This window comes from Electrophorus electricus, chromosome 4 (assembly GCF_013358815.1).
Source record: "Electrophorus electricus isolate fEleEle1 chromosome 4, fEleEle1.pri, whole genome shotgun sequence".
Lineage (NCBI taxonomy): Eukaryota > Metazoa > Chordata > Actinopteri > Gymnotiformes > Gymnotidae > Electrophorus > Electrophorus electricus.
Genome location: NC_049538.1, coordinates 14,605,615 through 14,629,163, shown reverse-complemented (window position 1 = coordinate 14,629,163; position 23,549 = coordinate 14,605,615). Strand labels below are relative to the sequence as shown.

At 44.2% G+C, this 23,549-nt stretch overlaps 1 protein-coding gene across 7 annotated transcripts in view; it reads left to right on the top strand.

Moving 5' to 3' along the window:
• Window positions 1-23,549, top strand: part of aplp2 (amyloid beta (A4) precursor-like protein 2) — a 43,410-nt gene continuing 19,861 nt past the window's right edge. For 5 of the 7 annotated variants that reach the window (XM_027023679.2, XM_027023676.2, XM_027023673.2 and 2 more), the window contains exons 1-3: window positions 2-290; window positions 19,577-19,750; window positions 20,250-20,379. In XM_027023679.2, the coding sequence (XP_026879480.2) occupies window positions 219-290; window positions 19,577-19,750; window positions 20,250-20,379 (376 nt within the window). In that variant the 5' untranslated portion in view covers window positions 2-218. Of the gene's footprint in view, window positions 291-19,576; window positions 19,751-20,249; window positions 20,380-23,549 lie in introns of all 7 variants that reach the window. The other 2 variants (XM_027023677.2, XM_027023674.2) reach the window with 2 other exon arrangements.

Below are 23,549 nucleotides of genomic sequence, written 5' to 3'. Positions count from 1 at the left end.
CGAGGACGGGCGGACATCGCAGTGCGTTCCGTGGTGAGCGAGACAGGACACGCGCAGTCGGGGTTCCCGTGAAAAACAAGGATCGCCGGACTCGTTGCTCTCTGAGCGGGGAACAGTTCCTTAGCCTTAGCTGTTTTATTACGCTATCGTAGTTTTATTGTAGTGAAACACAGTCAAGAATAATTTCCACCAAGTAGAAGCGGATATCTCCTCGGAAGATGGGTTCAGTCCCGGCCGTGTCTGTCCTGATTTTGGGCATCGTTGTCCCTAGTCTGGCCGGATATATCGAGGTAGGCTGCTACAGATTTATTTTAACAAGCGCGGCCGGTTGAAACAAAACTGTTAATTACTGGTTTGCCGTTTGCTTTGGGGCCTGTCGCAGCTTTCACGTACTTTGTTGTAAATCTTCCATGTTCATAGCTAGATTATCTCATTAATGAACATTAACGAGACGATTTAATGGCCCCATTTGCTTAGCGCGTGATATCGACAATTCGCAACAGAATAAGCGTCACGCGTCAGAGTGCGAGACACGGCGCGCGTTCGCTGTATTATTTCACGAGCCAACTCAGGGTTTTATCTTGTAATGTCGGCCCGGTTTGATTATTAAATTAGCGCCGAAAGCCATTTACTTCTGCTCTAGGATGGCCACGCAATAAAAGAAAAATAGTTTATTTTTTATACAAGAATGTTTGGTCAAGATGCCAACTGATGAACAGTGTGAATTGCTCTTCTTTAACTTAGTGAAGGTTGGCGATTTGTGGGAATGAGATGGCTGTGCAGGCTCCCGTCGATGGCGGTATATCGACTAGAGAATACGCCGTAACATTAATATTTGAAAGAACGAAATCGTTCTGGGATTGATTGAGATCAGGGACCCTATATCTGCTTGTCCGAGCGTGGGTCAGTTATTATAACGAAGAAACCCTACCCACCCCAGCTACGTTTTAAAGAACCAAACAGCAGTGACATGTCTCGCCAAGAAACGATCCACCGTGATGTCTCGTGCCGTTTTTCTAGCTCGTGCTATCGCTCCTGCCGACTTTGCGCCGTTTGATCACGGACTGAGTGGTCGCCCATGCCCGGAGGCTTGACGCGTCTGAAAATATGCCAAAAATATTTGGTAAAAGTGTCGTAGTCTGTTGTGCAAAAAGACCGCAACAATTAAATTGTCATCATGGTTTACCTGCAGTCATCGACCTGCGTTTAGACCTGCAATACTGCTAACCCGATATGTCTTATTTCAGAATAAACCGATATGGTTTATTTCAGTGTAGGCCTCGGTTTACAGGCGTTCAGAGCTCAGCAGTGAAGATGAAAACTTGCCCATTACTTGACATGAAACCAATACTCTAGAGAGTCTCGCATTTCTTTGAAGGCTGCATTTTCTGTCAGTTATGCAGTAAAGGGTGTGATTTGTTGGATCGACGTATCCTGTGTCTCCAAACTGCGCTGATCTAATATCCGCCGGAGGCAAAGGTTCCTATTTAGAGGATGGCCGGCTGGCAAAATTCCTAAATGAAAAATGCCTTCTGTCTTGTATTCCCAGCACGTGGTCAAGCCTGCTGTGGGTATGTAGCTACGCAGTAAAGGTGAAAAGACGGCTGCTTTATTTCCGGGCAGCGGTAGATTTGGTTGTGTGTGCAGAATCGCATACCGTGGCGCGTGGGATTGTCGAGCTTAAGTTTGCTGCAGATTTATGATCCGACGTGCCGCTTGCAGTGTGATCCCAACATCACACTGGCGCAATGTCTCAGCCACTTCCTGGGCAGGGTTGGCGTTTTGCGCCCTTTCACTCTCCCTCCATCCAACTTATTTTGCATGCTTGGCTATGTGTTATCTTATTTGGTTTATGGCAGTGTTTGTGTAACATCCCGTCTAGGCTGCAACGGCTGGATTGTGTCGTGTGGCTGTTGATTCTGTGAGGCGCGTGTGAGTTTTGGTGTGGTATTGCTTGTTCCCTAGTCGGGCGTATGTGCGCACGTCCGCGTGCGTGTGTTTGTTTAGTAAATTAATAAATCCACACAACACACTCGCTGACTGACTTTCAAAAGATTTTCTATTAAAATAATTCTAACTTAATTCTCTGCGCCCCATACACAGTGCACTCTTTACCCTCGGAGTATTAGCTTTTCATTGTATTTATGTTTAATGTTTGAAAAAAAGGAAAATTGGGGCGTTGGGGCAGTAAAAGATCCCATTACCAGAAGACGCATAGGTTAATATTTAAAGTCTTTAAAATGGTTTGCTCAGAGCTGAATGTTGAATTTCAATGCACTTGTTTACTATGAGTGTGTTCTGTTGATTATGACTGTATGGAAATGCCGTAATTCCTCTTCTGTTCTAGCTCTGGGTGTTGTCCACACAACACCCCTTAAACTGTGTTTTCACCATTACATTTCCCTGCTCTTCTCTGACTAAATAACTTTTGGCCTGTCACAGAACCTTCTAGAAAACCTAGTTAATGCTTAATCCTGCTTTAGCACTAATGGTACGTTTCACAGCGACTGTATGAAGAATAGAAAAATCAACTTTGTCATGTAAGTGGAAGCACTTTAAAGGGAAGATGGCATTGTTTCTGGGCCTGTACCGGAGTTTCTTTCGGCTCGTGGCACTGTGCTCCTTGATGCCAAACTTGGCGAGTGTCACCGTCTTAAAAAATGTAAAAACTTGTCGTGCCCCAGACCAGCAGGCCTGCGGGCTGCACTGTGCGGAGCTCACCCGGGAGACAGACAGAGAGGCTGTGTGTAAACTAGGATGTAAATAGTACACTTGATATGACAGGGCCATGTGCTGGCCAGCTTTGCTCCCTCTAATGAGGTCCTGAGTTGTTGGCTGATGCACACGCAGGCATTTCTGCCATTTTCAAATAGAGTAGGTGAATGTCTGTCATCCTGTCCATGTTTGTTTGCTAGTGGTTGATGGCTTCTGCAGTCTCTGATGGCACAAGGTGTGTATGAATAGCGTCACCCCAGGCAGACTGTGTCAGGGCTTTCTGAGACTGCCCTGCACCCAGCAGAGCCGACTGGCTCCTGGCGAAGACCCATTGTTTGCCATCGAGTGGGAGTGAATTGTCCGGTTGTTATGTGACTATGGCAGAGAGGTACTGCTGTGCATGTCTACTTTATCAGGAAAGATGAGAGACAGGAGCTAGAGAGACAGACAACTGTGAAGATGTATACAGGCAGGTGTCACGCAGGAGCCATCTTCATGCCTCTCTAGATGTTCATGGATGACCATATGAGAGTCTGACATCAGAGGGGCTTGCGCAGAGCTGGACTAGAGCTAGGGTCTGCAAAACCCGTGCTCGATGGCTTTTAGACCTTGATGTACAACAGTGACCATTCGGTGGTTAGTATTTATTCGCTAAGAAAAGTGTTGGTGTGTTTCTCTGTGGATGGAATCTGGTTTATGACAGTATGTCATGTTCTTTCCTGTGAAGAGTCTCCTGTGGTCAGTCTGATCCACACATTTGAGCTGTGTGTTCAGCTCTTTTCTCTTCATTAGTCGTATTGGCATCGAAGAGGCATCGAACCTGCTTAGCTTGCTTTAGCCTTACTGCACACACATGCACATCATATTACACACACACACTCACACACTCACTCACACACTCTCACTCACTCTCTCTCTCTCTATATATCTATATCTATATCTATAGTAATTACCAGCAACAAGCATGCACAAACATGCCTCAATGTGTGATCTCAGCCTGACTTATTTTACACAGTTACCCTGGCCTAGCCCTGTGACAGCTGTTGTAAAGGCTTTTCACACATTTGAAAACCTAATCACCAATGTTTTAGTGACGTCTCTATGGTGCTGTCAGATCTTGTCTTCTATTCCTTACATGTCTGCGGGTTCAGGACCTTTAGTTTCATGGCACACACGCTCACACTGGCACTCGCATGCTGTTCTCTCGCTCATCCTCACCTTCCAGCAGGGGAGATAATGTGATATTGGAGAGTGATAAATTTAAAGAACTTGTCAGGCAAACCCCTGCTTGTGTGATCTCTGTCTTGGGTTATGTGCGCGTGTGTGTATGTGCCTGTGTGTGTCTAATTATTTTCTGCATACACAGCCAACTCCACTGTAAGTCTCTCTATAGGCACCATCTGTACCAGCAGGGATGCAGTGAGCCAGGATCTGATTACTGAGTCTGACTCTCACTCTCATGGCTAGAGAGGAAGATCGGTGGTGTACACAGGGTAGAAGTCCAATGCTTTAAAAAAAATAATAATAATTTTTTTTTATTTTTTTATTTATTATTATTATTATTTTTAAGTAAATGGGTTTTGGGCCTAGAGGTTTAGCCTATTAACATATTGTTTTGCTGTGCAATTGAATTTGTTAGTAATGTACATAAGCTTTATGTTTTGCTAAAAACCTCTTATAAGTAGCAGTAAATATGTGTAAGATGTCATGGAAAATGGAGTGTTTTGTTGTAAGCATGTGTGTAGGCATTGTCCTGCTCATGTCAAATTTCAGAGGGTTCTGATGGGCAGTGGTAGCTCAGTGGTTAAAGTACCTGACTTGTAATCAGAAGGTTGCTGATTACCACTGCCAAGTTGCCACTGTTGGCCCACTGAGCAAGGCCCTTAACCCTCAATTGCTCAAGTTGTACTCGGTCATAATTGTAAGTCGCTTTGGATAAAAGCGTCAGCTAAATGCCATAAATGTAAATTCTGATAATGATTATATTGTACTAATCATTTTTGAAATTTGAAACCACTTTAAAATCACTTTTTATAGTTGCAAAACATGTAAAACATATTGAAACAATGAATGTTGATTTGATGTTGGATATTAAATATTAATGAGGGGAGATGCTTGACTGGGGCTTGTTTAATTTCCTGTTTACAGTTTACTCTGAGATGGCCAGCACCCCTGTAACTGTGCTTGTGATCCATTACCAGCATGTTACATTACACTCGTTGCTGTCATTCTAAAACACAATCGATGCAATTTGTAGTCCTAGAAATCCAGAAACTGCCATTGATAACTTCTCCATGTTTGACAAGGATTCATTGTAACACTCATCAAACGAACCTTTCTCCTCTTGCCCGATTTGGCTAGATGCAGTGCAGCGGCAATAGTCATTTGCATAAAGTTGAAATCTGAACTTTCTGGCCATGAGGCAAGGCTTATGTTGGGCACGCGGGAACCCGTCATGCATGGCACGGTCGCGTCAGAACCTTTCCATTGAAATGAATAGGATGTGTCATGACAAAGCAGCAAAAAACACAAAGTCTTACTGTGGTTTTAGCACTCATGGCCTTTTACAAACAGCTGGCTGCTGCTTCCTTCAGGGGTTGTCAATCTTTGCATTACTCGTTTTTAAGGATTGAAACAGAGGCCATATATATATATAAAATACTACACACACACAGCCAGTGCATGCACTTTCCATTTTACTTAATGCAGATTAATAGTAAGCACTAATAGTGTTACACGAGTAAAGTGGTATATAAAAACATCAGTAGCACAGGGCCGTTGTGTGTCACCTAGACAGGCGTTTGTGATCTATGTGATTGTCATAGTCTTGCGATTGAGCATATGGAAAATTGTGTAAATCTTTTTGCTTCAAAAATGTTTTATCTGGTGATGCCTTCAGATTTGACTGCTGAGTGCTGAGCCCTGCCCTTTCCTGAGTGAGTGTGTATCTGTCTGCATCATTATCTGCTCATGGTGACTCATCCTTCCTCCATGTGTTTGCATATGAATAAAATATCATCTCCTTATAGCCAGGAGCATGGAGCATCTTGTGTTTTGTGTGTGGATATATTCTTATGTGTATGTTGTTTCTGTTTGAATACCATATGCTGTACAGTAGGTTCTCCTCAACAGTATATGTCTTTGGTGCATGTGCTGTTTCAGTGGTTGGGGCTAGGTTTGCGTGCCTGTGTGTGTTTTCGTTTGCTTATAATTACAAGCGTGACTGCAGCTGGAGAGGGGACTTGCTTCTCGTTGTGTGCGCTCACTCCCGGAGAACTTTGGCTTGAGCTCAAACGCCTGTAGGCTGAGCTCTCTGCTTGTGCCATGTGTCTGCATTTACACCCCTAGGTCCAGTTGTTGTGTCTTGTCATGGCCATAGTTGTAGGCCATAACACTGTTCTGCTGTGAGCAATTTGAACTCCAGTGACATGTCGGCTCCTGTCGCATGCCTTTTCAGGGACCAGGGGCCTTGTTGGGCTCAGTGGTATTGAGGGTGGGGGCTGTGAGTAGGTTCCTGACACTGCTGTGATTTGCCTGCTTCTCTCCTGGCTGGAGGCAGGGAAAAAAAGTCCTGTTTTCATTGGCTCTGCTAGCATGGGTTTGTTGATTTGGCAGGGCTGGCATTTATTGACCCTCCTGTTATGGAGAAAACAACAGCTAGGTTCCATGGCCTATGAAAACACAAACGTACGCCCACACAGAGTGTTTGTGATTGTGAGACAGGCACTCACACAGACACGTGCCGTCTTCCCTGCAAGCACTGAATAAGGGGAATGGTGAACAAGAGGAAATCCCCTCTTGCGTTTAGTGGTTATGTGATGGTGCAAAGAAGGTGAGAGGAAATTAAAACACCATCAGGGAGGGGAGGGGAGGGGAGAAGCATCATTTTGTAACATTACACACACTGCACTCAGCTGAGGTAGCATTTGTAGAAGATGCAGAGAGCTACGGGGGGGAGGGAGAGACAGATAACCTTAACAATGACTGGCCTGCAAGGTCAAAGGAAGGAACATTTATAAAGAACCTGTCAGTCAGTAGTAGCCATATGAAGGCCAGTCTGACAGCCGTGGTGAAGTGCAGCTCTCACCTGGGTGTCACTGCCAGTGTGCCTTCCTGAACTCACGTTCGTGTGTGTGTGTGTGTGTGTGTGTGTGTGTGTGTGTGTGTGTGTGTGTGTGTGGCTCACCTTCACCAAAGTAAGGTCTGATCACGGACAAATGCAACGGGACTACAACACAGGTTTTGTTTCCTCGCTTTGAAAAGGGAGTTCATGTTTCAGAGTTATAGAAAATATGCATGTAAACAAATATGGGAGAGAAAGAAAAACCTGAGTGTCAACATCTGTATGTGCGGCTACAACAGCAGTCCATAAAAAAGCAAGCATACACACAGACACACATGCATGTCTAGAAACAATAAATTGCCTGGTTTAATACATATATGTATACGAATATACACACAGCTTGTGGGTGGACAGGTAGTCTATATTCAGTCTGTTGACATAGTTTGCATTTGCCACCTTCTAGATCTTTTGCTGATGACTCTGTATTTTTGATGGGTTGCTGCTCTCAGCCCAGCAGTTATGCTGACCCCAACAAAATACATAAACTGACAGTTATACTGCTAAATATGTCACTGCATAAGAGCGTCTGCCACAGCAGTAAACACGCCTCTTAATGCCCAGTGCAAAGTGTGGAGGAGAGTGCGAGAAGAAACGTGTTTGACCGTAGATGCTCCAGCCTGTGCACCTTTGATCCGCAGGTGAACCTAGCAAACAGTGTAGCAAATGATTCGACTCTGAAACTTTTCAAAACTTTTCAATTCTGAATCGGTATTCTGGGTATGCGATTCAAATTTCGCATGCAAATTTGACTCTGAATGGCGAATCACGTGAGCCACGGAGCAGTAAGCTAACTAGCTTGGCTAAACCAGGTAGGGAGCTTGGCTACGCTGAAAATGAAAGATATTCTTTCTCACGTCCGTGACTCGTGGGGAAAACGAGCTCATATATGCGACTAATTTTGCCTACATCGCTGATGAAGATGGCCAGACAACGTATACGACAACACCAGTATGTAAAAGGTGTTAATCTCTCCACTGCAAAACGGCAAGCCACAAGAGCAACTTGGGTGAGTATTTGGTCAAGAAGTATTCTGACCTCTACTGAGAGCCGAAAAGACAACAGGTTATCAGATATAACGACTGCATTTTCTTAAATGATGATGGAAATGTTCCATTGAGAACTGAATTGTTTTTGAGAGAATTAGCCACTCGTCCTGTCATGTGAGCTCATGCTCACGCGTTCCCGTCGCAAATACGCCATCAAGCATTTAACACCAGTCTACGTAATTGTTACATTTTTGCGGGCTAATTCTAAACTGTAAAATGCTGGAGTTTAAAACGTAGCATCGGGTGTGCAGTTTGGCTTGGTATGAACGATGTTCTTGCTCTTTATTTTTCTTACTCAGAACTCTGCTTCATCCAGTCAGTCTGCCACGACATCTGTGTTAGACACACGCAAAATATGGCAAACTCCAAAGAAGCCTAAACAGAAGTCGAAGGAGAACAAAGGCTAATAAAAGATCAGACACACTGGCTTTCCTATCTAAGAACCTTAAACAGGCAAAGAAGCTCCTTAACGTAATTACAGAAGAAAGTTTGTAATAGTTTATTATATAGTAATTTTACTTGCTTTAGTTAGCAAGATTCCATTTAAAGATCAGTCCTTTGCAATAATATATATATATATTTTTTTCTGTTCTCAATCTCATAAGTGTTTTATGTTTACAGTTTTACAGTTTACAAATTTACAATGGAAGGACTTTTGTGGGATGTTTATGCCAAGGTATCGTTTTGGAGAATTGTGATACTACACGTGGCATCAGTATCAAAGTCAAACTTTTGGTATCATGACAAGCCTAGAACGGGGGTATCTAGTAACTCCAGCCTGTCGTCCATGTGAACCTGGAACACTGGGTACCTCGAAACATGGCCAGTGACTGTAGCTACAGGGTGTGTTCTGGTTTGTTGTATGTGTCTTCACAGAACATTTTTTCCAGAGAGGGTTTATACATTTCACTCTCCTACCCACCATTCTTGGAACTGGAGGCAGAAAAGAACACTAAAAACTGTAGGCCATTTCTCAAAGAAGAGTTTTTGTGTTTGTGTGTGTGCATCTCATCGTCATTGAAGCCAAATGGCTAACCAACTGAACTGGTTTCCTCACAGGTAACACTAACAGATCAACATGATGTCATGATCTCCAACTTCAGAATCTCTATATTGAACCTTGGAAGCACATTGCGTTGATTATTGGTGGCTCATTAAAGTGCAATCAGTGCTAGTCGGATTTAGTTTATCTATGCTTAAAATGTCTTCATAAAACATCCAGGTAAGCCTAGTTTTAGTGGACCACCATCCACTTAACTACATGTGTCAACAGCACAATATCTGCAACCTGTGGAAGTCCCTGGAGGAAGATATAGAATGGAGTGTCTTCTGTGTTTTACTGCTGAGAAAAATGTCTTTGTTCCCAGAGGCCTGCTCTCTTAAAAAGGAATGTGCAGTATAGCATACCAAAATATTAGTTCACCTATAGCCACAGCTATAGTGCTAAATATGTGGTCACTTGGATCTCTTGTGAGCATGTTGGCAATCGGAAGATCATTAGCTAGCCAATTAGTGAGCCTAGCTAATGGTAAACAATCACAACAGCATGTTTTATTTAGTGGGAACATCAGTAGTAGTTGGCTATAGCTAGGTAATTTGCTAACTTCACATAATATTAGGCCCATTTATGTGGTTAGCATTACAGAAAAAGCATTCATAAACTTGATTGTTTTATATTCTTTTGTAAAACTTGGTACTATTAACAAAAATGTTAGTTTTTAAAATAATGTTTGTGTGTGTATCTATCTCTATCTATCTATCTACACACACATGCATTTACATGTAACATTTCTCACTTGGCAAACACTTTTTAGGGGCTTGGCTGCTGTGCTGTAGCTGGATGCCTCTTGCTCTCACTGAGTGACTTTATACTGCCAGCTAGCATGTATTCACTATTCAAATAAGGACACAGTTAAAGTGAATGACTGACTTTAGTTAACCTACTTGGTGCCTATCTGACTACTGTAAAGACCTTTTACCCATGCCCATTTTCAACAGGGTGGCTTTCAGCCAGTAAAAATGTAGTTTGTGGACATACACCAGCAATGGTACATACCAAACAACCTCCCTGTCACCAAATGTTACTTGCTATCACTCAGTGCTGCTAAGACTGAAATTTAGCTACTGGCAAGGTTCAACATGAACGTGCATTATGCGGCTAGCTAGCTAAGTGAAGTGCAAAATAGTTGAGAGGAATATTGCCAGTTTGTAGCAAATGTCCATAACCCATCTTCACAATCGTTCATAGATGTTTATTATTACAGCAATACCAAAATAACACACATCCACATGAAGCGACACTATTTTAGCACAATGTAAATGATGGATACTTGCAAACAAATGTAGCGCCAACTCTGCTTACTGGCTAGCTAATGTTAATGTTGAAATGTGACGGACATTAACTGCCATAGCAAGCTGCAGATAAATGACAGTTTATCCAACGACCAAGTTATATCAAAGTCCTTACGGTCTAGTCTGTCCTGTTGTTATATGGTCAGTTATTTAAAATCACACCAAGCTCTTCTCTTTGAATGCGGAAAGACCCATATGCTCGTAACTGGTAGCTGAAATATTGTTACCACGTAAAGAATGTATCTGGTTATATATGGCCAGTATTTACAAAGGTGCAAACACATTTATGCCACAGTATGTCCTCACACCTCTTTGTTTAGCTTGGTTGCTTTCTACAGTAATATTTCAAGAATGGATATACACATACATGAAGTAACACCTCTTTAATTATCCTAAAATGACCCCCAAAGTGGGCTAATTCAGTGTGTACCACCAAATGTCCCTGCTACGGTTCAGTGCTCATTAGATAATGTTAACTAGATTAAGAAATAGATTCTTGGTATGTGTGTGTGTTTCAGCAATGGGACTCGGTCAGTGAGTGGAAATGCTTAGGCCAGCCAGCTTGAGTCTGTCAAAAAGATTGCTGTAAATCCTTTAAAAACTCAGCCTCAGTTGAAGGCTATGTTGTTACTTGGGTAGCTGGAGATGGCGAGAGAGCGGATCGTGTTTCGACTGACGAGTGGGTTTGTTATCGAAGTAGGGCATTAGATGCAGATCATCACGCCTTTTTCATAGGAGATGGGAGATAGTTGGAAACACATGTGGACGAAGCTGTGTGTGTGATTATATTCTGTGAGCCTTATGCAGCTGTGATGAACAAAAAGTCCAAGAGCTCAGTTTGCTCCTGCAACACCACAGTTATGTTGCAGGACACATACTGCAACACTTTTGTGCATTGGGCTGACTTGACTAAAACGCTGTTAAATGCTCGTCATCTCATTTAATTTCTGTAACGCCTCTACCTCTCCTGGTATCACTAATTTCTCGCTTTGCATCGCACAGTTTGTCATTGTCGGTGTTTCACACTTTTTTTTTTTCTTCCTGGCTCTAGCTTCTCGTCATACACGCATCTATTTCCACACTCATGTGATTTGGTGACAATCCCTGTGCCATCACACGGTGGGGTGAACATAGTGTCTTGGTCGGGTAAGATTAGTGTCAAGATGTGTAATACAGATCCACATGGCCAGAACGAACCCATCGCTACACAGTACATTTCAGACTCTTCACAAGGCCACCCCTGGGCCACCTCAAGCAAGCATTTCAGAGTAGTGTGTCTGTCTGTGTGTCTCTGTCTGTGCATTTCCCCTGCTGTTTAATGCCTGTTGAGGCAATAGTTGGAGGATCAGTGAGGCAGCGTGAGCTGCTTACCCTGCTTGTCTTCATGGTTGGGGAAAACGAGGAGACGGCAGGAGAGAGCATAGAATCTAACTCGCACTGTGCATGCAGTGTGAATGTACCTGTACGTGTGCAAGGAGGCCGCGAGGCTGTGGAATCTCTCTGCAGGTGTGTTGTCTGCTTTCCTTTGTTCTCTTTTTTTCCTTTTTAATTCTTCTTCCAGTTTCTGCTTCACCTCTTCCTCTGTTTTCTCTCTTTGCCCGTTTCTCCCTGTCTCCCACTACCATATCTTCTCTTCTTTCTCATGATTTTTTATCTTTCCTAGTTCCAGGTTTTTTGTTTTTGTTTTTGTTTTGTGCGCGTGTGAGGCACTGGCAACATCACCCCTCTTCTCTCTGACTCTCTCCAGCTCTCTCGCGCACTCGCGCACAGCACTGCTTCTACTCTCTTGTTCTTCCTTGCATTCTAGCAGGGGAATCGATGTGATGCTCTGTCCTTGAGTGGCTTTCTCCATGATGTTTCTGTCCGCGCTGTTCTGAATGTCACCCCTGCCTCCTCCTCCAGAACCTCTGTGAACCTCGTCCCCGGCATATTCTGCACCACTACAGCAGTTGAATGAACCATTCCTCACATTCCTGGTTTGTGATCGGAGATTAAACTTGGCGGTTGAACAATTGCCCTGAGTGGAGTCCCAGCATTCTGAATGGCAGAGTGCATAGTAGCTAATGAGCACTAACCAGGACCAGCTATAAGTCATTTATGTGAAGCAATCATCTTGATCTCATCGTGGTTAGCCGTGGATGCAATATTCCTTTAACGGGAGGATTTAGTTCTGAGCAAGGTAATGACTCTTTGTTGTGATGCACATGCTGCAGGGTTGTATTCGTGTGAGGGGTGTGTCAGCCTGTTTGACTTCATTCCTCTAGCTCATTTGTCAGTCTTGTTTTAACTCCATCATAACACCTCCCTGGAAGGAGGAAGAGAGAGGTCTGGGGGTGCAGGACGGACGGACAGAGGTGATAATGAGGGCGTTAAAAAAAAAAAAAACTAAAAAAACATGAGGTTAGTGTGATGTAAAGGAGCACGTGTGGTGAGAGGTTCTATATTTAACCGCGAGCAGAACACTGGGGACGGACAGAGCAGGTCATGTTTGGCTGTGGGTTTTTGACTGGAGATGAAGTTGGCAGTTTCACCATCAGTGTGGTCTTGGGTTAGGAGAATGGGCTGTGGAGATTTCAGTCATTAACATCTGGCCTGGTGATGTCGGCAATGTAATCCTCTGATAGCCACATGCTCGCTAAGCCGGATAAAGGCAGCCAAGGGGATCGTATGGCCAAGAGGGAGAAAGAGGATGATGATGATGATGATGATGATGATGATGATGATGAGGGAGAGAGAAACTGAGAAACTAGGGACTAAGTGAAGCTAGGGTGAAGAGACTGGTGAGGCAAAACCTGATACACTCGCTTTAGGAGGACACTTGGGTGTACTATGAAAGGCTGCTCTCATCAGTCATCAGAGCACTGCTGAATGATGATGGGGGGGGGGGGGGGGGGGGGGGGGCGTGGGTGTATGCATGCTCCAGATATTACACAAACATCCTCTTGTCATGTGCACATGTGTTGGTAGCTTCTCCCAGAGTAAAGTGAGTGCAGTAACACCTCCAGCTTTTCTAACCGTTGTGGATGTTTATAGGTGGAGCTAGTTGTAACCTAGCTAAAGAATACAAATGTCACGAGCTTACAACCCCACACCTTTAACTCTGTGACATCTGAAAATATAATCTGCGGTAACTATTAATATAGCTGTAGTTATTGCTACTGTAATTTAATACTTGATTGCTTTAATTGTTACTGCAGTTTATATCCTATTACTGTATTATAGTTTATCATATATTCTTGCTTTATTCCTGTAGCTATTATATTGTAGTTGTTACAGTAACAATGTAAACTAAAGTATCTCGTTATTTCTGTGGTACTTCTGTAACTGTAGACATTACCATAGTATATTAACATATTACTGCTGTGGTTTCTGTAGTCTACCATATTATAACTGCTGTTATTGTTACTGTAGTTTATAACTACAGTTTGTTATTCTTATTGCAGTGCTTATTAGAAAGCAGAATGCTATTCTTTCAAGCAACTTAAACTGATTACTTATGATTACTAATTATAAAAAGGTAATACTGAGATGTGTCGTCATTTAATGTTGTGTCCTCCCGTTTTCTGCCTAAAGTCCACACAGTGCCACCACTATGATGTCTTTCGCTTGGGAACGGTGGACCAGTTGAGTTCATCTTGCTGAAACAGTGCTGTGCTCAGTGTTAGATTGTCTGGCCTGGACACTTGTTTTTCCAACCACTCTGAAATCCCGTCCAGGTGGCTGGGTTGCAGAACAGTAGCCTCAGATTCGGCTAATTCCTCCTCTTCATTTGGGTCTGAACTGCTGTAGTCATTTTCAGGAAACCTAATAAAAGTTCTTTGCAATAAGAGAGGAGGGAAAAAGAGACCAAAACTGACTTTGCTGAGAAGAAAGGAGACGCGCGCAAGCAGGGTTTCTTTTTCCTTTCTCTTGGTCCTCCTCTTTGTTTTGCTCAAGCCCATGCTTACTGAGAGGCAGAAAAAGCCCGATGTAATCCTGTACTACGGTTGGACAGCTGGAAACGCCACAGGGTGTGTGTTTGTGATGACTGGTTGAGCGAGAGAGTGTGTGTCTGTGTGAGAGGGAGCACAAGCTGTTTATGTGAAGGGAGATTGTGTGTGTGTGTGTGTGTGTGTGTGTGTGTGTGTGATGGGACTGAGGGTACCGCCAGTGTGTGTATGTGGAGGTGGTGTGTAAGGGGCGGGGAATTGTCTGTCTGGGGGTGTCTACTTGTGTGAAGGGTCTACAGTCTGAAATGCATGTGTACTATTCACACATGGTGTACTATTCACACCATGATCCTCACTGAGACACACACACATACACCAGGACTGCCTTTCATGCGCATCTCCCAAAGCAGGTGGATTAACTGAAAGGTTATTCTATGCAAGTGTGTGAAGACATCTGTGTCTCCCCCACACTACATCTCTCACTCACGTATTACTGAATGTAGGTAAATGCATTTTGAGAAGATTCAGACTTGTCTATAGGACAGATGGCCATATTGTGTCCTTTACAGCTGTTCCTCCTGGTTTTCAACACTTCTGCATTATTACATCATTACTCAAATTACATCATGGCTCACGTGTGCCCTAGCTGTGATCCATAGCTCACGTGTTAAAAAAAAAAACCTCACATGTAGCAGGCAGCTCTTTCTGGGTAATGTCACCTCAGAGAAACACCCAGCGCACACCTACATGGTTCACTTAATACTCTGCCTCTGACTGCCAGTTTTTATCTGTTTTAATAAAAGTATTAAATATGACCTCACCTTTTTTCAGTGGGTTTAGGTGAAAACCAGAAAAATCTAAATTTAGGATATTTCTAAATTTGAAAAAAAGAAAAAATGTAATGCACTCATGTACATCAGTACTGTAGTTTGCGTGTGTATTGTGGTCTTATGAGAATTTTATTGTATGATTTTCAGATAAGCATCCCTACCATACTCATCTCCCCCTCTCTCTCTCTCTGTGTCTGTCTTCTGTTTGTTTTTCTGTATGAATAGCTGAGGTGCTTTTGTAGAAGCGTTTCCATAGAGACGAGGGCACTGGAACAAGTCGTCATTTATGTCTACTCAAGAGTTTGAGAGAAGAGACAGCTATCCTCCTAGAACATGCGCTCTCTCTCGCTCGCGCTCTCTCTCTGTGTCTGTCTTGCACCCATCCATATGCAATGTATATAAAGTCAGACAGAAGTGCAAAAAGATGTTCAGATTGTGAGAAGTGAAATGGAGAAAAATCATTAATTGACACTGGAGAGCAATGGACCTGACTGAACTGGACTTCGCTTGAGCACACTGAGCCTGATTGAACTGGACTGAACTGGACTTCACTGGAGGGCACTGAGCCTGACCGAACTGGAGGGCACTGGAATGTGACTGAACTGATCTGCAGTGTAGTGATTAGCTGGCTGGTGCTGGAGAGAATAGGGCAGTGTGTGAGTGGGGATTACATATCATGTGCTTGTCCTTGGCTTTAATACAAAGCTCTGATCCTGTCTTCCCCTGGGCATACACACTGTCTGTACGCTTAAGACAGAGGCAGAGTACCTTTTTGTAATTGTAGTGTAAACACTAGATTTTAATTGTAATCTTAACGTCACATTTCTCTCATTGAACACATTCTTGGCCACCTATAATTCACTAATAATGATCTAAATTTTACATGATCAGTATTTTTTCAGTTTAGAGAATCATGTGTGTGTGTGTGTGTGTTCGTTCTGGAGTTGGTCATATCCATTCAAAGAGGAAGCTTGTACTGATGACTCCTTTTCTGATTTGCCTGTTTAAGGTGTCTTGTTTACTTCTGTTCCACTGTATGAGAATGATGGGAGTTCCAGACTGACTTTGTTTCCAAGCAGAGCTGCAAAATAGATGTGTAGTTCCACAATTGGACTCTCACTCTCACTCACACACACACACACACACACACACACACAGCCCTCTGTCTTTACCAGATTAGTGTTAGTACACAGTCTTTTGAGGCTCTCTGTCTGCATTTGCACAAGTCTGTGATGACCTCATCTTGCTATGGTTGAGTATTGCTTTTGTGGAAATGTCTGAAGTTTCACTTCATCTTTGCTTCTGCTGACTTTGACCATGTGTGCGCGTGCTTGTGTGTTTACTGAGAATATGTGAGGATCATTACCTGCTCAGTCATATTGTGCTGTACTGGCCCCAGGCCCTGTGTCCTGACTTGTGCTCTGATCCTTTTCCAGCGTGCTTTAATGTCTCCTGCTGTGGTCACCTGCGTGACGGGTGGCTCAGAGAACATAACATGCAGACAGATCGGGAGAGAGAGAGAGACAGAGGGGAATTCAGACTGACACTAGTGATCGTGTGTGTGTGTGCAGGTGGATATGACGTGTGTACGCGCATTGTGTTTTGTGTTTTTGCATTAGGTATGATGTGTGTATCTGTGTCGCGTCTTACTGCCCTGTCTGTAGTGGAGTTTACTGTACGGTTGAACGTCTGCACACAGGATTAGCCCCACAGGACTGTGTAATAGTTGGCTATTACTTAGAGGCGTGGGTGGGTGAGTGTGTGGGTATGTGTGTCTGTCTGCCGGTAACCTGCTCTCTTAGGTTCCGTGGTGTAAGTGAGTAAAGCCAGGTCTTCCCCTGGTGTAAATCCAGTGTGGTCATGCACATGGTGCCCTGTTCACATCTCACAGTTGTTATGCACACTCTTTCTCTTTTCTTTCTCTCTCTCTCTTCCTTTCTTTTTTTATGGAGTTTCAATGACTTTTTATTGCTGTGACTTCATCCAATTTTGGAATGTTTTCCTTCTCAAACACCTGACCACGCCTGAAAGGGTTTACCACTACCAGATGAGCTATGCTCAATCTGTTTGTGTGTGTGTGTTCGTTCAGCTTTGGCACTGGGACTATGCCCATAAGAACAGTTATTAATGCACTCCACTGTGGTTCAGTCCAGCTACTGTCAGCTATGGGAGTAAAGAGAGAAAGCATGGTAAAATGGTTATGGAAAAAAGACCAACCCAGTCAACAGTTCTAACAGTAATAATTGTGCACGTTATTCCTCTTTCTCTCATTCACTGTCTCTCTTGCTGTCTCTCAGTCTCAGTCTCTCTCTCTCTCTCTCTCTCTGTCTGTGTGTGCGCATTTGAACATTTTGACAGGTGTTTCGTTGCTGTCAGAGTGTGTTTCCTGTCAGTCTGAGGAATCACCAGAACATAGAATGCTGAATGGACACAGACGACTTTATGAAATTCCCTCTGTGCTGGTATTCTTTCAGTGTACATATTCCCTTAGTGTGTGGGAATATCCTTGAACAAGTGCTGGTATTCCCTCACACCAGTGCTGATATTCCTTCAGGAAGGGAAAGGGAAGGTGAAGGTGAGAGGTGTGTGTGCGCGCATGTGTGGTCTTTGTGTATGTGGAGGGCTGGCAATATGGGTTGGATTGGACATCACTGCAGCAAATCTGACCTACCAGCTCTCACATACAAAAGAAAACACACACACACACACACACACACACACAGAGCCCATACTGCCAGCACTGTACACAAAGAATCTTTTGTTCCTGTGTATCCACTAGTGAGGTCATTGTCCTAATCTCTCTCTCTCTCTGACAAACAAGTCACTCTCGCGCACACTCTCGCAACATTGGCTTCTTTTTGGAATGGGTGTTGGGCAACAGCTATATTATGATACTTCATTACTGGAGTCTTTCGCAATCAGAGTGTAAATGTGATTGTGACACACACAGAGGGAAGACCTCTCACCATCTATATCCTCTATGTATCCATTTACTGGTGATATACTATACCAAATAAAAACCAGAATAAAAAGCAGTGAGGGAGCGAGGGAATGAGATATGGCGGGAGAGGTTTTGTCCCCACACCCTGCTCGTTGCCAAAGGCCTGCTCTTTCTTTCTTTTCTAGTTAGTTTTTTTTTCCCTTCTGTTTTGTTGTCCTGCTCCTCCCCATGTCCGGGCGACTGGGTGCAGGAGCGAGGGAGCGAGGGGGAGGACTGACGCGGGGGGTGGAGAGGTGGAAGAATAGCAGGAAGGAGGGCGTGGGGGAGGGGTGGCGATGCTGTTCCTGTATGGGCATCTGTGACGGGCATGTTCGTCCTTTGCTTTGCCTTGGATTATACAGAGGGACTGACCTCTGTGTCCTCCTGTCTTCTGTCTGCATGCTGGCTCCTCCCTCTGCACTCCGACTCCTCCCCCCCCCACCCCCACTCGTCTCGGCACACGGGACCTGGAGATGGAGTACGTCACCCACCTGATAGTGACAATCACTAACTGGTGTCTTGGACGTCACGTCCCAAGCCAGACTGCTCCCTCCCTTCAGGATTGTGTTGTCTGCACCCCCCCCCCCCCCCCAAACTATGCTGTGCGTGTCCGCTTGTGTGTTCCTTACTCCTCCTCCCTCCTTTGATGAGCTCCATCAGAAGAAGCTGGTGGCACGTCTGAGGCGTGTCGTTCCATTAACTCGAACGCTAAAGCAGTGTGTTTTGCTGTGTGTGAGCTGGTGTGTGACCTCCCCTCTGCTGCTGAGAAAAGCATCTTGAGCTCATCATCTTCCTACTGGAACAGCTGATCTGGACTCATTCATCTGTAAGGCACCATTTGTGACGCGTGTTGTAAAAAGTGCTATATAAACGAATTTGACTTGGACTTTGATCATACAGATGGACCGCGTCAGCACAGCTGGGTTTGGATCTCGCAGTTTGTCTGATTTTAGCCGTTCCTCCTGTTTTGGCCCTAATCACGAATGGGAGGAAGGAGTTCCTGTTTAAGGAAGAGAGGAATTCGGTGAACGAGTGTGGTCAGTTTACAGGAAGGGGCGAGGCGGGGACGAAGGGGTGGGTCAATATCCCCAAGTGTTATGCAGGCAAAATGTTTGCTCTGGTCAGTGAAATAATAAACTGTTTTTTGTATAACTGAAAATCCTTCTAAATTCCTTTTTTTTCTACACCACCACCAGCAGTAATTTAATCCAACATAAAACCCCCACACTAACAGTTACTGCAAGTAAAGTCCAGGAAACTGTAGAAAAAACAGCATGCACATGTGCATGCTGAGTAACACAGTTCAGAGGTGTGTAAGAGGCAAAAGCCCAAATGTTAATGAAATTAAATCTATGGCAAATGGCAGATTTATAACATATGATGTACGCTATATGGTGAAAAGTGGTTTAAAGTGTTTTGTATTTTTTTGTTTGTGTTCTCAGCTAATTTCTACGGCCTGCTCTCAAACAGATAATTGATGCAGTGCTTTTTTGAGGGGGCTGTGCCATTTACTGTGTATCTGAATGACCGAGGCACGTGGTGTGAAAAGGTTTAAACCTGTTTCTTGTCTCCTTTCTCCCTTGCTGTCCCTCTGCTTCCAGGCGCTAGCTGCCAACGCAGGCACGGGCTTCGCCGTGGCAGAACCACAGGTGGCCATGTTCTGCGGGAAACTCAACATGCATGTCAACATTCAGACGGGCCGCTGGGAGCCGGACCCCTCTGGAACCAAGACCTGCGTAGGAACCAAGGAAGGTGTGCTGCAGTACTGTCAGGAGGTGAGACGGTGCGACACGCTACGGAACGCTGCATAGGGCCACTGCTGTAGCACTGAGGGGAGGTACAATCCTACAGGCATGCAGTAGGACCCGTATAGCCCTGCAGTAGGACACACGTACAGCCCTATAGGTATACAGCCATACAGCCATGTATGGACTGGGTATGGAAAACCGCAAACTGCAAAGATAGTCTGGGAGTAGGCCATAACATCTGACTGTCTCCCTCTTCATTTTGTTTGTCCCTTATTCCCCGTCATATTAAAATATTTATCTTGTAATACATCACACATACTGCTTTCATCTGCTGTTAGAGAGTGCAGTGTGAAAACCCTCCTCATACGTTTCTGCATTGCTGCACTGTGTGCTTGTTTCATTCGTGAGCAGATGGTATCTGGAGATTGTAAGGCATAGATCATTGACTGCCACTGCTGCTAAAATCTCTCTCTCTCTCTCTCTCTCTCTCTCTCTCTCTCTCTCTCGCTCTCTCGCTCTTTTTCAGATGTACCCTGAGCTGCAAATTACAAATGTGGTGGAGGCCAACCAACCAATCAAGATTGAGAACTGGTGCAAAAAAGACAAAAAGCAGTGCAAGGGCCACGCCCACACCGTTGTCCCTTACAAGTGCTTGGGTGAGCTTTTACCTGACAGTGCGGTTACCCAAGGAAAACCTCTAGTTTAGCTATGAAATCCCACCAGGATATAGTACATACCCTGCTCCTGAAGAGCTACATCCAAGAACATCTAACAGCAGTTTGAACAGGGCAAAACATGCCAGCACAGTGGCTACAGTTCTTTACCAAATAATCTGCAACTTCTAAATTTACAGCCTGTATTGGGAGCATGTCATCCATTAAGACTCTTGATGGCCATCAGAGCCAAGATGGTGTGGGGGTTGCGCTGGAGTCAGCTGTGATGGTGTAAGCCCTGACTCCAGGAATTGGGCCGTGTGAGGAGCATGATGGTGCAGGGCTAAAAGTCCATTATGGTGTTGGAGGGCTTGAGCAGCAATAAAGCAAAATCTTATTTCCCCTTGCTGACAAGGGGCTAGGAGGCTAGCAAAGCCGCTCCTGCCTCGAGCGGTGTGTCCCGCCCCAGCTGCTTTGTTTTTCATAGCTTCAAAGTGAGTGGTCACACACACTTTCTCTCAAAGGTCATGCAGTAATTGACTATAACAACACACTCATTTCAGCTGTATCAACTGTCTGTTAGTAAACTCATTCTGCTTCTTCTCTGCTCTTTTAGACAGACAAACACACACACACGCACAGTCCTGTCTCTGTCCTTATTTCTCCTCCCATGCACACACAGTAACATGTAAGAACACCCCCCCCCCCCCAGCTGTGGGTGGAGCCGGGGGTGGAGATGGCATGCTCTCTTCCTCTCTGCTCTGCCATGCCTTTCTCCCCTCCTGCTACTTCCTTGTAGGTTAGAAAAGCCATTAGCACAGCTGCTGGGCTGTGAAATGGGCCTGTGGTTGGAGGATTCATGGGGGCGGGGTGGGGGTGTCTGTGTGGGTGTGAGAGAGTGAGGCCATTGGCTCACACCACTTGAAGTCAGTCATTTGATTGACATCACAAGTGTCACTCTTCTTTGGTGACGTTCGGAGAGTCTGCTGATTAGTCTTCTTTGGTTCTGTTCCGCAAACCCTGGTCTGGTCACTCAGCTTTCAAATGAACCTTGGTTTCATCACACTGCTTTCAAACGAACCCTGGTCTGGCCACTCTGCTTTCAAGTGAACCCTGGTCTGATCACAGTAAGTTTTGACTCCTTTTGCCCTTTACCAGCTCTTGGTGTGCTCTTTTCTTAGTTTCTGGAAAAAATACCACCAGAGATTCCCAAACACCACCAGTACATTGAGCCCAGCATAGAGCAGTGTTTGCACTGTTGTAGTTATTGTTGCAAAATGTCATAAAGCTGTCCAGTCAGGATATGATCATTCATATGACTTGTTTACGTATTTTGGTTCACTGGTAAATACACTGCTTGGCCAAAAAAAAAAAAGGTTACCACCTGGGTTTAACTAAGCAAATGGGTAAGAGCCTCCCGTTGGATAATTACTGCATGGGTGATTTATGTTTCAGCTGGCAACAAGTTGTTTAACCAAAACTGATGCAGTGAGTAGCTTCTCATTTGTTTAACAACCATGTCGAAAGACGCATTCTGTGGTCGTAGAAAAGATGTTAATCTGTTTCAGAAGGGTCAGATTATTGGCATGCATTTAGTAGAGAAAACATCCAAGGAGATTGCTGAAACTACTAAAATCGGCTTTAGAACTATCCAATGCATTATTTAAAAAGTGGAAGGACAGTGGGGAAAAATCTTCGAAGAAGGAATATGGTCGGAAAAAAATCTTGAATGATCGGTGATCACTTTAAATGTGTGGTGAAATCAAATCGTAGAAAAACAACAGTAGAACTCAGGGACATGTTTAATAGTGAAAGTAAGCGCATTTCCACATGCACAGTGCGAAGCGAACTCAAGGGATTGAGACTAAACAACTGTGTAGCCTTAAGAAAGCCACTTGTCAGTGAGGCTAACCGGCAAAAACTGCTTCAATTTGCTTGGGAGCGTAAAGATTGGACTCTGGAGCAATGGTAGAAGGCCATGTGGTCTGATGAGTCCAGATTTACCCTGTTCTAGAGTGATGGGTGCATCAGGGTAAGAAGAGAGGCGGCTGAAGTGATGCACCCATCATGCCTAGTAATGCATAATTCAACTGTTGACAGTAATAAATATTGTAACACTGCAGAAGCTTGCGGAAACGATGCCACAGCGAATGTGTGCCGTAATCAAAGCTAAAGGCCGTCCAACAAAATATTAGTGTGTGACTTTTTTTTTTTTTTTTTTTTTTGGCCAGGCAGCAGGCAGTGAAATATCAGTGCGAATGCTAAGCAAACTAATATTAAAATGAGAAAATTTCTGTGTTCTTTGGTCTGACCATCACTGCATGCTTTGTGTATGAAACCCGCACACACACAATACATGTGCGTCTATATTTTGCCATTTGTTTGGTGAAGAGATTTTTGAGTTACCATAGAAATACTGCTGAATAGAATGGAATTTTGCAGTAGTGGAGAAAAAGGCTAGACTGACTTCAGGATAAAGTTTTAGAAACTTGAATTTCTGTAGGTCCCCAAACCACTGACTGGATAATGTAACTGTGTTCTTCTGTAATATAGTTACTTGTTTAATAGATCCATTTTAGTACCTGCTAAAATTACCTGCTTTTGTTTTTTTGGTTTTTTTTTTTGAAGACACCATTCCTGTCGTAACCTGGCCAGAGACTGTCCTGGTCTCAGCCCTGCTCTGCCCTTCTGTTCCCAGTCTGTCATCCTGTCTCACCTCTCTGAGGTTATTAATGCCTCCATTAGCGATGTATTACGGGTGCTCAGTATTATTGCTGCTGTTTGATTAGAGAGGACCATTTCTCTCCAGGCTGTAATAGAATGAAATGGGCTTCTTGCTGGGTGTCTGTGTGCTCCTGTCACCAGTCCAGCAGAACAAAGGTGTGATGAGCAAAGCCTGTAAGAAACCCTCAAGGCTTGGCAGCTTTACAGCCTCGCAGTTTACTGCTGCGAGCTCCTTTTTAACTGTTGCAGGGGAATATAAAAAGGTGCATCGCATAACAAGCTTGCACGCGCGCGCGCGCACACACACACTCAGACATGCACAGCAGTTGTGGAGAGTAGAGGGAGACACAGTACGATCCAGTGAGGTAAGAGAATGAATGTTTGTTGAGACTGTGGTTAGTGGAGTATGCACACATGCACAGAAGGACTGTGATTTTACCAGGCATTCT